This window comes from Chionomys nivalis, chromosome 21, assembly GCF_950005125.1.
Source record: "Chionomys nivalis chromosome 21, mChiNiv1.1, whole genome shotgun sequence".
NCBI lineage: Eukaryota > Metazoa > Chordata > Mammalia > Rodentia > Cricetidae > Chionomys > Chionomys nivalis.
Window position 1 is genome coordinate 6,880,399 of NC_080106.1, and position 14,233 is coordinate 6,894,631.

The 14,233-nt window shown below is 48.2% G+C and overlaps 1 protein-coding gene across 4 annotated transcripts in view; it reads left to right on the plus strand.

Moving 5' to 3' along the window:
• The window catches only part of Ankrd11 (ankyrin repeat domain containing 11), a 171,899-nt gene extending 158,908 nt beyond the window's left edge, over positions 1-12,991 (plus strand). For all 4 annotated transcript variants that reach the window (XM_057753885.1, XM_057753887.1, XM_057753886.1 and 1 more), the window contains 5 exons: positions 64-6,605; positions 7,898-7,996; positions 8,067-8,210; positions 10,226-10,318; positions 11,989-12,991. In XM_057753885.1, coding sequence (XP_057609868.1) covers positions 64-6,605; positions 7,898-7,996; positions 8,067-8,210; positions 10,226-10,318; positions 11,989-12,174 — 7,064 coding nt within the window. In that variant the 3' untranslated portion in view covers positions 12,175-12,991. The remainder of the gene's footprint in view (positions 1-63; positions 6,606-7,897; positions 7,997-8,066; positions 8,211-10,225; positions 10,319-11,988) is intronic.
• The last annotated feature ends 1,242 nt before the right edge of the window (positions 12,992-14,233 follow it).

Below are 14,233 nucleotides of genomic sequence, written 5' to 3' on the forward strand. Positions count from 1 at the left end.
TCTTAGCTGATGCTAGGAAAATGATTCTGACCTGCCTGATGTCTCCCTTTCTGTTCCCAACAGAGAGCTCTGAAGAGGAGGACGCCCCATCATTTGCACCTTCTAGCTCTGTCGATGGCAATAACACAGACTCTGAGTTTGAGAAAGGCCTCAAACTTAAGGCTAAGAATCCAGAGCCCCAGAAAACTGTTACCCCTGTCAAGGACGAGTATGAGTTTGATGAGGATGATGAGCAGGACAGGGTTCCTCCAGTGGATGACAAGCACTTGCTGAAGAAAGACTATAGGAAAGAAACTAAGTCAAACAGTTTCATTTCAATACCCAAAATGGAAGTTAAGAGTTACTCAAAAAACAACACGCTTGCACCAAAGAAGGCAGCCCATCGCATCTTGTCAGACACATCAGATGAAGAGGATGTGAGTGTTGCCATGGGGGCTGGAGAGAAACTGAGATTGTCAGCACATACAATGCTACCTAGTAGTAAGGCACGAGAATCTTCTAATTCTAGGCAGCAAAAAGAAAAAAACAAATTGAAAAAGAAGCGAAAGAAAGAAACAAAAGGAAAGGAAGTTCGGTTTGGAAAGAGGAATGACAAATTTTGTTCCTCTGGGTCAGAAAGTGAGTCCTCAGAGAGTGATGAGGATGATGGGGACTCTGTGGGAAGCGCAGGCTGCCTCAAGGGGTCCCCTCTGGTGCTGAAGGACCCTTCCCTATTTAGCTCACTGTCTGCCTCCTCCACCTCGTCTCATGGTAGTGCTGCGGCCCAGAAACATAGCTCTGGCCACACGGACCAGCACACTAAGCACTGGCGCACTGACAATTGGAAAGCCATTTCTTCCCCAGCCTGGTCTGAGGTCAGCTCTTTATCAGACTCCTCAAGGACCGGACTGACCAGTGAGTCTGACTGCTCCTCCGAGGGTTCCAGTGTGGAATCTCTGAAGCCCACAAGGAGGAAGCAGGAACACCGTAAAAGGGGTGGCCTACAGAGCATGCCACCTGAGAAGAGAAGCACCTTCCACCCTTGTCCAGATGGAGCTGTCCCCAAGATGGACAAGGAAGGGAAAATAGTCAAAAAACACAAAACAAAACACAAACATAAAAACAAGGAGAAAGGACAATGTTCAGTCAGCCAAGAACTTAAATTGAAAAGCTTTACGTACGAGTATGAGGACTCCAAACAAAAGCCAGATAAGGCCATCCTCTTAGATAACGACATTTCCACTGAAAATAAGTTGAAAGTATTGAAGCACGACAGAGACCATTTTAAGAAAGAAGATAAACTTGCTAAGATGAAGTCAGAGGATAAAGAGTGGCTCTTTAAGGATGAAAAGGCACTAAAGAGAATCAAGGATATGAACAAAGACATCAACAGATCATTCCGGGAAGAAAAAGACCGTTCCAGTAAGGCAGAAAGGGAGAAGTCTACAAAGGAAAAGTCTCCCAAGGAGGAAAAACTGAGACTGTACAAAGAAGAAAGGAAGAAAAGGTCCAAAGACCGACCTTCCAAGTTAGAGAAGAAGAATGACATGAAAGAGGACAAGGTTTCCAAGGAGAAGGACAAGGCCTTCAAAGAGGACAAAGAAAAACTGAAAAAGGAAAAGGTGTACAGAGAAGATGCTAATTTTGATGAATATTGTAACAAAAGTCAGTATCTGGAGCATGAGGACACCAAATTCAGCCTTTCTGATGACCAACAAGAGAGGTGGTTTTCTGACCTGTCAGATTCCTCTTTTGATTTCAAAGGAGAGGACAGCTGGGACTCTCCAGTGACAGACTATAGGGACATCAAGACTGACTCAGTGGCCAAACTTATCCTGGAAACAGTCAAAGAAGAGAATAAGGAAAAGAAGCGTGACAACAAAATCCGAGAAAAGCGAGACTTCAGAGACTCTTTCTTCCGAAAGAAAGACAGGGACTATCTAGACAAGAATTCTGAGAAGAGGAGAGACCAAACAGAAAAGCATAAAAGCATCCCCAGCTATCTCTCTGAGAAAGACAAGAAGAGGCGAGAATCTGCTGAAGTGGCCCGGGACAGGAGGGATACGCTAGAGGGCTCCCGGGAACGGAGGGATGGGCGTATGCGATCTGAAGAGGTACACAGGGAGGACCTAAAGGAATGTGGCTGTGAGAGCACCTTCAAGGACAAGTCAGACTGTGACTTCACCAAAAACCTGGAGCCCTGGGAACGGCCCCATGCAGCTCGGGAAAAAGAGAAAAAGGATGTCCTAGAAAAGGAGAGGAAGGACAAGGGCAGAACAGAAAAGTACAAAGACAAGTCCAGTGAGAGAGACAGGAGCGAGAAGTCTGTTCTCGAAAAGTGTCAGAAAGACAAAGAGTTTGAAAAATGTTTTAAAGAGAAGAAAGATAGCAAGGAAAAGCATAAAGACATACACAGCAAAGACAGGAAAGCTTCCCTTGACCAAATGAGAGAGAAGAAGGAGAAGATGTTCCCTAGCATCATTTCAGAAGACTTCTCAGAAAAAAAGGACGATAAAAAGGGGAAGGAGAAGAGCTGGTACATCGCAGACATATTCACAGATGAAAGTGAAGACGAGAAAGATGATTACATGACCAGCAGCTTCAAAGTTGGAGAGGCCAGCGACACACAGAGAGTGGACAGCCTCCAGGAGAAGGAAGATGGAAGAGAACATCCCTCAGATAGGCACAGGAAGTCCTCTTCTGACAGGCAGCACACAGAGAAGCCAAGAGACAAAGAGCTCAAGGAAAAGAAGAAAGACAGAGGAGTTGCGGAAGGGGGCAAGGACAAGAAGGAAAAAATCTTTGAGAAACACAAAGAAAAAAAAGATAAAGAGTGTGCAGAAAAATACAAGGACAGGAAAGACAGAGTTTCTGTCGACTCTGCTCAAGACAAGAAAAACAAACAGAAGCTCCCTGAAAAGATTGAAAAGAAGCACTTTGCTGAAGACAAGGCCAAGAGTAAGCACAAAGAGAAGCCAGAGAAGGAGCACTCCAGAGAAAGAAAATCTTCACGAGGCCCTGAAGTGGAGAAGAGCCTACTAGAGAAGCTGGAGGAAGAGGCTCTGCATGACTACCGTGAAGACTCCAATGACAAGATCAGTGAAGTCTCCTCTGACAGTTTTGCTGACCACGGCCAGGAACCCAGCCTAAGCACACTTCTGGAGGTATCCTTTTCTGAGCCACCACCAGAGGACAAGGCCAGGGATAGTACCTGCCTCTCAGAGAAGTTGAGGGAGAAGGAGAGGCACAGGCATTCCTCATCATCTTCTAAGAAAAGCCATGAGCGTGAGAGAGCCAAGAAGGAAAAGGCGGAGAAGAAAGAAAAGAGTGAAGACTACAAGGACAGTAGCAGTGGCATCAGGAAGGACTCCAACCAATATGAAAAAGACTTCTTAGATACAGAAACTTATGGGGTTTCTTACAACACAAAAGCTGACATTGAAGAGGAACTAGATAAAGCTATTGAATTGTTTTCTTCAGAAAAGAAAGACAGAACTGATACTGAAAGAGAACCTGCAAAGAAAATAGAAAAGGAACTAAAGCCGTATGGGTCAAGTGCCATCAGCATGCTAAAAGAGAAGAAGAAGAGAGAGAAGCACAGAGAAAAGTGGAGGGAGGAGAAGGAGAAACACCGGGACAAGCATGTAGATGGGTTCTTGAGACATCACAAGGATGAGCCAAAGCCTGCAGCTAAAGATAAGGACAACCCTCCCAACTCCTTTAAGGAGAAGTCTAGGGACGAAAACCTGAAGCTCAGCGAGACCAAGCTGAAGGAGAAATTCAAGGAGAACACAGAGCGAGAAAAGGGCGATCCCATGAAGATGAGCAATGGGAATGACAAGCTCCTGCCATCTAGAGACTCAAGCAAGAAAGACATCAGGCCCCGCGAGAAGCTCCTGGGAGATGGCGATCTCATGATGACAAGTTTTGAAAGGATGCTATCCCAGAAAGATCTTGAGATTGAGGAGCGGCACAAGCGGCACAAGGAACGCATGAAACAGATGGAGAAGATGCGGCATAGGTCTGGAGACCCCAAGCTCAAAGAGAAGAAACCCACAGATGATGGGCGCAAAAAGAGCCTGGACCTTCCTTCCAAGAAAGCTGTGGGCCTAGATCCTCCTTTTAAAGACAAAAAGCTCAAGGAATCGGCTCCCATGCTGCCCACTGGTGAAAACAAGCCACACAATGGACCAGGTACAGAGTCCAAAGACTGGCTAACTGGGCAACCCTTGAAGGAGGTTCTGCCTGCTTCACCCCGGACTGAGCAGGGCCGACCCACTGGGGTGCCTACCCCCACCTCAGTGGTGTCATGCCCCAGCTATGAGGAGGTGATGCACACGCCCAGGACCCCATCCTGCAGTGCTGATGATTACCCTGACCTGGTGTTTGACTGCACTGACTCCCAGCATTCAATGCCTGTCTCCACCACATCCACCAGCGCCTGCTCTCCACCCTTTTTTGACAGGTTCTCTGTGGCTTCCAGTGTGGTTTCAGAAAACCCAGGCCAGACACCTACAAGGCCTGTCTCCACAAACCTGTATCGCTCAATCTCCGTGGATATCAGAAGGACCCCAGAAGAGGAATTCAATGTTGGGGACAAGCTGTTCAGGCAACAGAGTGTTCCTGCAGCCTCTAGTTTTGATTCCCCAGTACAGCACTTAATGGAAGAAAAGGCTCCTCTGCCACCTGTTCCTGCAGAGAAGTTTGCCTGCCTGTCCCCTGGGTACTACTCCCCAGATTATGGTATCCCCTCACCCAAGGTGGACACTCTGCACTGTCCACCAACAGCTGTGGCCAGTGCCACACCACCCCCAGACAGCGTCTTCTCCAGCCTACCAGCAAAGTCTTCCCCTTCCCCAAGAGGTGAACTGTTGACCCCAGCCATGGAAGGGTCCCTGCCCTCAGATCTAGGCCTACCTCTGGATGCCACAGAGGACCAGCAGGCCACAGCTGCCATCCTTCCCCGAGAGCCCAGCTATCTGGAGCCCCTGGATGAGGGTCCCTTCAATACGGTGATTACCGAGGAACCTGTTGAGTGGACACACACTGCTGCAGAACAGGCCCTTTCTTCCACCCTTATTGCTAGTGCCTCGGAAAACCCTGTCAGCTGGCCTGTGGGCTCTGAACTTCTGCTAAAGTCTCCACAGAGGTTTGCAGAATCCCCAAAACATTTCTGCGCTGGGGAGTCCCTCCATTCCACCACCCCAGGGCCCTTCAGTGCTGCAGAGCCCACATACCCCGTCTCTCCAGTCACTTACCCTCTGCCAGCCCCTGAGTCAGGCTTAGAGGAAGTCAAAGATGGTGGGACAGGAGCAGTCCCAGTGGCCATCTCTGCTGCAGAAGGGACTGCTCCTTACGCTGCTCCCGCCAGGATGGAGTCCTTCTTTAGCAACTGTAAATCACTCCCAGATGCACCCCTGGACACAGCCCCCGAGCCTACATGTGTAACTACTGTGGCTCAGGTAGAGGCTTTGGGACCCTTAGAGAGCAGCTTCCTAGACAGCAATCATAGTATATCTGCCCTCAGCCAGGTAGAACCAGTGCCATGGCACGAAGCCTTTACCAGCCCTGAGGATGACCTCGACCTGGGGCCTTTCTCACTGCCAGAGCTCCCTCTCCAGGCCAAAGATACTTCAGATGTTGAGGCAGAAGCTGTGGGGGGCAGTCCTGTTCCTCCAGTAGAGCGCTCTCCAGGCCCCACAGGGGTCCTCAGCAGTGGGGAGGTCTCTGCCTCAGCAGCTGAGGAACAACCAGTCCCACCTCCTGAGGAAACATCACCTCAGCTCTCCACTGAGCCTGAGTCCTCGGAGGAACCAAAGCTGGATGTAGTTCTAGAAGCTGCAGTGGAAACAGAGGTCCTGGCAGATGATAGTGCCCCTGAAGCTTCAGTCTCCAACTTGGTGCCGGCACCCAGTCCTCCTGAACAACATCCCCTGGGAAGTGTTGATGAAGAGACTGAGGCTGAAGAGGCTTCTGCTCCCTGCTGTGCACCTGATGGCCCCACCACAGATGGCTTGACACAGGCACATAACAGTGCAGAGACCACCTGTGTTGTGGCTGCAGCTGAAGGGCCCCCAGGCAACATTCAGCCAGAGGCTACAGACCCAGAGCCCAAACCTACAACTGAAGCCCCTAAGGCCCCCAAAGTGGAAGAAGTTCCTCAGCGCATGACCAGAAACCGTGCCCAGATGTTAGCAAGCCAGAGCAAGCAGAGCATACTCCCAACAGAGAAGGATCCAATGCCTGCCCCAACCTCTAGAGCCAAGGGCCGTTCCTCTGAGGAGGAAGATGCCCAGGCCCAACACCCCCGCAAGCGTCGTTTCCAACGTTCTAGTCAGCAGCTGCAGCAGCAGCTAAACACATCCACCCAACAGACTCGGGAGGTCATCCAGCAAACACTGGCCGCCATTGTGGATGCTATAAAGCTAGATGCCATTGAGCCCTACCACAGCGACAGGTCCAACCCATATTTTGAGTACCTTCAAATACGAAAGAAGATTGAAGAGAAACGCAAGATCCTCTGCTGCATAACTCCGCAGGCACCCCAATGCTATGCTGAGTATGTCACCTACACGGGGTCCTACCTCTTGGATGGCAAGCCACTCAGCAAGCTGCACATCCCTGTGGTGAGTGCTGTGGGATCTGTGTGTGCACAGAACCAGACAGTAAGTAGGGCAAGAGGGGACTGATGAATAGAGAGAGACCTTTGGGGCTGTGTTGGCACCTTTGTCAAGAGGCACTGGCATTCTTGGTTGTCACTTGTGAGGGTCAGTGCCTCTATCTATCTCACTAGCCCAGCTGTACAGTGGGTGTGCAGATCGAGACCCTGTCCTCAGTGGTTCCTTTCCTTTCCTTTCCTTTCCTGATTCCTTTCTACACCCCTTTCACAGTGAATGGTCTCAGCTGTTTTATCTACCTTTCTGTTCTCACCTCTCAGTTCTTGGGTCTGACTGGCACCCTGACACCTCCCGTCCTTTATTCTTCATTGCCATTCTAAGACATCCATGACGGGCCATCTGTGTCCTGGCCCTGCCTCCTGTAGCACATCCCACATGATCATGCAAATAGCTTCATCTGAGCTCCTCAGCACCTCAAAACTGGCCTGTTTTCACACAGACACATGGCACTTTCTTAACTTCAAGATCTTCATAAAAGCCAAAGGGAAACCCTTTTTCACCTCACTACTTCTCTACAAGCTTCTCCACCCAACTGACTTTGTAGCTTGCTCACTTGCTGCTCCCTACTTTGGATGGTCTACATAGGGGTGTGTCTAGATGAGCATGAGGCCTGGAAGGCTTAAAGTATGTTGTCAACATCCCAGAGCCTCTTCACGGGACCATAGGAATGAGGGTGGGTTCTACTCACTTTTTTAGTGTGGTTGTCTAGTGCCCTGCCCCCCCATCCCGGCAGGTGTCCAGGATCTATTTGCACCTCAGTTGCATGCAGCCTGCTGAGCCCTATTCACTCCATATTCCCACTGTGCTCCTTTGGCTTGGGTACACCTGACTTTTTCCTTACACAAGGAACACAGCCCTTAGGTGCTCTCTGCCCTGCCTTTTCTTTTCTTTTTTTTTTTTTTTTATTTTTGGTTTTTCGAGACAGGGTTTCTCTGTGGTTTTGGAGCCTGTCCTGGAACTAGCTCTTGTAGACCAGGCTGGACTTGAACTCACAGAGATTCGCCTGCCTCTGCCTCCCGAGTGCTGGGATTAAAGGCGTGCGCCACCAACGCCCGGCTGCCCTGCCTTTTCTGTCACTGTTTATAGGGCAGAGTTCACAAGCAACTCCTGGGTGTTGTTTTTTAGGTAAGCATCTGGTACCTCTCAGCAGGTTTTTGGGTTTGGGTGCCGAGCTGGAGCATGTTTGAATTTTAAGTATGTTCTTTGTAGCTTACCCCCTCTCTCTCTCCTTATATCTGTAGATCGCACCCCCTCCCTCCCTGGCGGAGCCCCTGAAGGAGCTGTTCAAGCAGCAAGAGGCTGTGCGGGGTAAGCTGCGCCTGCAGCACAGCATAGAAAGGGTAAGTGAAACCTTGTGCAAGGCGCCTGGTGGCAATGACTTTAAATTCACCTGTTCCTCTCCTTCCTCAGGAGAAGCTGATTGTGTCCTGCGAGCAAGAGATTCTTCGGGTTCACTGCCGTGCAGCCAGGACCATTGCCAACCAGGCAGTACCATTCAGTGCGTGCACAATGCTGCTAGACTCTGAGGTTTATAACATGCCTCTAGAAAGCCAGGTCAGTACACTAGCTGGTGTAGGTGCCAGCTTTCAACACCACACCACCACCCCCAAGCCTCTTCCCTACTCACAGCATGCTTTGGGATCTAAGCACATAACCCCAGGTTGCCTCAGAAGTCAGGGGCGTGTCATAGAAAAGGCCCTCAAGCCTTTTTATTTCAGTCTCTTACAGCATTTCTAAGTTCCTCTGGGGCACCTGTGTATGTACACAAGTAGGCAGCACACTCCCTCTCACAAGCTGAGATTGATGTCAGTGTGCTTAAATTTGCTGCCCCATCTACAGCTAAAGGGGGACCAAAGCTGTTGTGTTAGTGGCCATGATGGGTCAATGATAACTTCAGCAACAAGACCTAGCCACAACTATGGTGTTTCAAGGTCCCTGCCAGCAAGCAAGCTGCAGCATTCTGCTTACAGACCAGAGGCCTAGCCAAGCTTCTTAGTTGGTTTTATCTGGGGTAGTTGGAGCCACGGGGCCTGGAAGCACTTAGGCTACAGCCCGTCTACCTACACTACCCACCAAAGCAGCATTGTAATGCGTTCCTGTCCTAACCTGCCCCTGAGCACAGTCCTACTATTGCCTTAAGGAAACTCCTAGCAACCTTTATCTTTCATGTTTATATTTTGTGTGGGAGTGTGTGTGTGTATGTACGTATGTGTATATATATATACAAACATATATATATGTTTGTGGCTCAGATCCAGCAGATAGCACATGTTGTTTAGCTCTTCTCTGTGACCTCTTCTTGCTCTGCACCATTTCAGATCTTAAGTCTCCTGTAGATAAGCACCCTAACCCCATTCTGCCAGGCTGTGGGTATCCGGGATTTTTTTTTTGTCACTGTTCTCTTTGTACTGTGCACAGTCTTACATCAGAGTTACTCCCTGCTCAGCATGCAGCTGGCTGTTGAGACCTTACAAGAGTACTGTAGAGGCCTCTTGCCATGCACAGCATGATGGAGTGGAATTGGATTAAGATCTTTTTTCAGTTCATTAACATACTTGGGGGGAAAGGGGCACACATACTTTCCCCATTTTGCACAAGTTAACAACAGATACTCTTTAAAGGAGACAGAATCTCATGTAGCCTGGGCCAGCTTTGAACTCCTGTTCTAGTTCCTAAGTGCTGGGATTGCAGGCATGTACCACCATGCCTAGCACAAAAAGATATTCTGCAGTTGTCAGCAAACTGGGGCAGATAATTGAGAATTTTGTTTAAATACAAAATACTGGTGCTTTTCAAGCATGCTTTGGAAGGTGAAAGACGAGACAGTCTCTGCCTGACTCCTTGCTGATGCATATTGGACATTGGATAAAAACTTGGGTTACAGGAGGTCATGGGCCAACTGTTTCAGAACTTTTTAACTGGCTTTGCCCCTGGCATCCAGAGATATAGGCAGAGCAGTCTGTTTTGCTGCAGCCATTCCAGCTCCAGGTTCTCTCCCTTTGTGAGGCAATGTAAAACTTCGTTCTTGTTTGCAAGTCCATCACATACAAACAAGATCGTGTGGTGAAAATGAAGTGAGGGTCTACTTACAGCTCATGCTGCACACAGAAGGAAAGCCAGTAAGGACGCTGATTCCAGTCTACAGAACACACCCTCAGGCTTTTCAGCTATTCTTTTCAAAGTGGGAAAATTGCTTTTAGCTTCTAAAAAGAATAAATTAAATATGCCATTGCTAGCTTTATATGATCCTGTAATCCTAAATAATGGAGGACACAGTTTATATAAGGCCTTGATCTGTCCCTCTGAATACACTAGACTCCTGCATAGGAAACTGGTTCCACTCAGCCCTACCCTGTAAATGTTGACTGCCTCATCACTCAGTGGGGCAAAGACTGAGTCTATGGCCACCAGTGCCTGGGAGTACTTTTCCTCCAGGGCAAGAGCAAATGGTTGAAACGTACTGCTAAGATGAGGATACCCATGTATTCGCTGATGGATAAAGGACGGAACATCAACGGTTTCACCCTTAGCCCCCAAGAGCTTTTGTGAACATCTGTTTGGTTCTACAGGGTGATGAGAACAAGTCTGTGCGGGATCGCTTCAATGCCCGACAGTTCATCTCTTGGCTGCAGGACGTAGATGACAAGTATGACCGTATGAAGGTGAGTTCTTGTAGTGTCAGAGTGTTCTAAGCAAGGGAGGCCATACCACTACCACACGTGATCACAAGTGATACTTTTGCATGTTCCCCATTACTGCTGCTGTCAGGGAACAAAAGTCTTGGGTCTGTTGTCTCTTCAGTGTCTTCCCTTCTGTCTAGTGACAGGACCTAACCTGAACCCTCTTCAGAGGTCACACTTGTAGAATTAACTAGTACAGTGGATAGGAGGATGAGTAAAGGGGTAAAAGGGATCAGCAAAGAAGAAGCAAGTCCCCACCTGTAGCTGTAGAGTCAAACATAGGGTATCATGAAATTCCAGCATGCCATTCACAAAATGAGAAAAAGTTGTTGATACCTCTTCTTTATTTAGTTCCCCATAAATGTTGCTCAAATGCAGAAAAGAGGAGCAATCCAAAGCCTCCTGATTGCTGCCATCAAATGTGTGTTGTTGACAGTAAGATGTCAGAGTTAGCTGGGTATCATAACAGTTGATTCAGAGGTGCTGAGAAGCCCTATGGCACATGGGCTACAATGTATATACGCCCCTGAGGGGCTTTTCCCATGAGCTTCTACTACCATTTCCTACTACCATCTCTCTTACATCCTAGAGTCAACTCTAGGTCCTTGACACCTCATCCCAGGTGAAATTATGAGTAATGTTGCCCAGAAGACCCAGGATAGACTATGAGAGGAGGAAAGGCCTTACAATTTGACCACGTACATTTAAAATTATCACATTTTTGTTCCTTAATTGATAATAAAACAGTTCTAAACTTTTCCTTCCCCCTTTGTTGTTTTTCAAGACAGGGTTTCTTTGTAGCTTTGGGAGCCTGTCCTAGCTCTATGTAGACCAGGCTGGCCTTGAACTCACAGAGACAGTCCTAGAAAGAGATAAAATGGCAAATCTTGATAAAAACATATTCAGTGTTAATGTCTTTTAGAACCAAAATGTGAAAGGGTTTCTTCATTCAGAAGATTATGCAAATGTGGGTTGGAGGAGGCTATCTGCCTCCCTGTAGTGTGGGAAACATGCCAACTGGTAGTTTGCATTGAGTAAGTCATGCACCTAAATTAGCAGTTTAATTGATTTCAGTCATTTAAAACTTAAGGATATGATGAGCAATGTATTCGTTGAGATAATCCAATCAACTGGACTCCCAAAGCTGTCTGTCCTTGGTTAACCAGAGTCAGCCACATTACCGCATCAAGCTTAAGCATCACCTCTGAGCATGGGTGGACTCCCTGGCCCATGCTTAAAATTTGGCCCCAAAACGTGTCCTATACTACATCCAGGTCCCTTATATACATGTTTAACTGACGTTTCTACTATGAACACAAAACACACTCTCTCTCTCTCTCTCTCCCTCTCCCTCTCTCTCCCTCCTTCTCACACACTCACACACACACACACACAAGATGAAAACTGAAAGCATAGCTGTTTCAGTTCTGGTAAAATGCTACAACTCCTAGAGGTGAGTTAGATGTACCAACAACTGCTGGTGGAGCACTTGAGGGTCAGACCTCCAGTCTGGTGTGCAGAATTGGGGAGGTCCATCTGCCCGATGGAGGTTCTATGGTAAAACCCAGGGTGGGTTTGCAGTGTTGTGTTGAACCTAGAGGCAATGTGGAAACTGGGGGCTAGCCATTCCTCTCACCTTGTGTATCCCACAGACATGTTTGCTGATGCGACAGCAGCATGAGGCTGCAGCCCTCAATGCTGTGCAAAGGATGGAGTGGCAGCTGAAGGCCCAGGAGCTGGACCCCGCTGGGCACAAGTCCCTGTGTGTAAATGAGGTGCCATCCTTCTACGTGCCCATGGTTGACGTCAATGATGACTTCGTACTATTGCCAGCATGACATTCAGAGGAAGGTCACAGGACACAAACAAGGGCCACATAGGTCGCCCAGTGCTGCCGATGAGTCCCGGCAGCGGAGGAGGGAGCACCACGTCCATTAAGTGGGAGGAGCCCAGAGACTGCACCTGGCCACTTGTCTCCCGCTTCAGATACCAGTGAGGCAGAATGCATCTCTTTTTACAGTTGCTGTGGGGAGCACAAGGCCTAGACACTGCAGAGCTTTGCCAGCCTTGGGACAAGGAGACCATGGCCGCAGACAAGGTGGTTCTGTTCAGCCACACCCTCTGGGTTTTCTTGCAGCCAACGACAGGGCACTTGAGGAGTCACAGAACAGAGTGTGTTTTTTAATTTCTCGTTCCATTCTGATCAACTAATGGAAAATAGACTAAGGCGTCAACCTCGCATAAGCAGTGACCTCCAGGTCAAAGAGGCAGGAAAGTGCTGTCCCGCCACGGGTCCCCGGGACAGGCTTGGACACTGGTGCCGGCAAGGGTCTGGCTGCCACCTGCCTGGACACAGGGACGCAGCCAGGACTCTCCAATAGTGTTTTTAATGGAGTCAAATCCATGTGGTTTGTATATTTTTCCTTTAATCTTGGGCATTTTGTTTCTCTTTCTGAGAACGTAACTTGAAACACTACAGAGCCAATAATCCTATAGAGTGTATCCGCAAACCTGTACAGTTTTATATACATTCACAATGTACTTTTGCTGCCTTCTAGATAATTTATTTTGCAACACATTACTGCACAGTTGTAAATAACTTATGTACTGTAACATCACTTTCAGTTATGTGTAAAGAAATAAATAAATTAATTAAAATGCTCTTTGTACATACAATGTCCCTTCCGATAGCAGGGTTCCGCCTAGGAGGGGCCTGTATATTAATCAACTCATGAAAGTACTCGCGCTTCAAGGGGACAGCTTGAAAGCAGAATCCTATGCTTCAGCTGCATCATTCATCCCTGTGTTTCAGGTAGACAGACAAGGCTGGAGTAGGGGCCAAAAGAAGACACCCAGAACCCCAGAACTTACCCCTAAGCAGCCTGTCAGCTAGGGGAACCTGTGTCCGTGTCCCCCCCCCCGAGACAGGGTTTCTCCGTAGCTTTTTTGGTTCCTGTCCTGGAACTAGCTGGAACTAGACCAGGCTGGCCTCGAACTCACAGAGATCCACCTGCCTCTGCCTCCCAAGTGCTGGAATTAAAGGCGTGCGCCACCATCGCCCGGCCTGGGAACCTGTTTTCTAAACAAAGTTCCCCTGTCCCTAAATCATGGAACTTAATCATGAAACACTTCTTTATAGCTCCATTTTGCGCCATAAAGAAAAAATGCATTATCTTATTTTCTTCAAGCATCCTTAGAACCATCCATTTTAGCCCACAGGGACAAATCACAAACTCTGTCACCCTACGCATAAGACTTCCTTGCAACTCTGCACAAGTCTGATGTATTGCTGCCAGAGCCTGCCATAAAGATAGCTGGCATAAATGCATAGAGAGTATTTACATCTTATATCAGTCTGAGAAGCCAGACCAAAATCCACGAGAGCTTTCTGTATGCCTGGTATCTCTAAAACCTAAGACTACCCATATATCAGTGGCCTGCCAACCTGAGAGACTCTGAGCTGAGCTTCAGGTAAAGAGTATTCGACTTTCGAGATTTCTGCTGCCAGAGAGCCAGGAACCTCATGTACATGAAACCCAGCTCTGAAACACATGATGCCTGCAGAACATGTTCAGACCTCTAGACAACATAAAGACAGCGATTTTCAACACCCCACTTCCAACACACACAGATGCCTGGCTGAGGGTGCCAGGCTAGGGTAGAAAAAGGGAAAGAAGATGCGGAACACTGATGGCAGCACTTCTTCAACCTGTAAATGGGTACCAGTTTTCATAGAACACTGAGGAGCATTAGGACCACTGGGTTGGCCTCAAGACAGAGAGCTCCATATAGGAGTTTCCTGTCCAGGTAGCACCTGGTGAGGGCTTTATCCTGGAGAACCAGAGTAGTTTCTTCCCTACAAGTGTCTTCCATCTTCCAAAAAAGAAGCTGATTTCT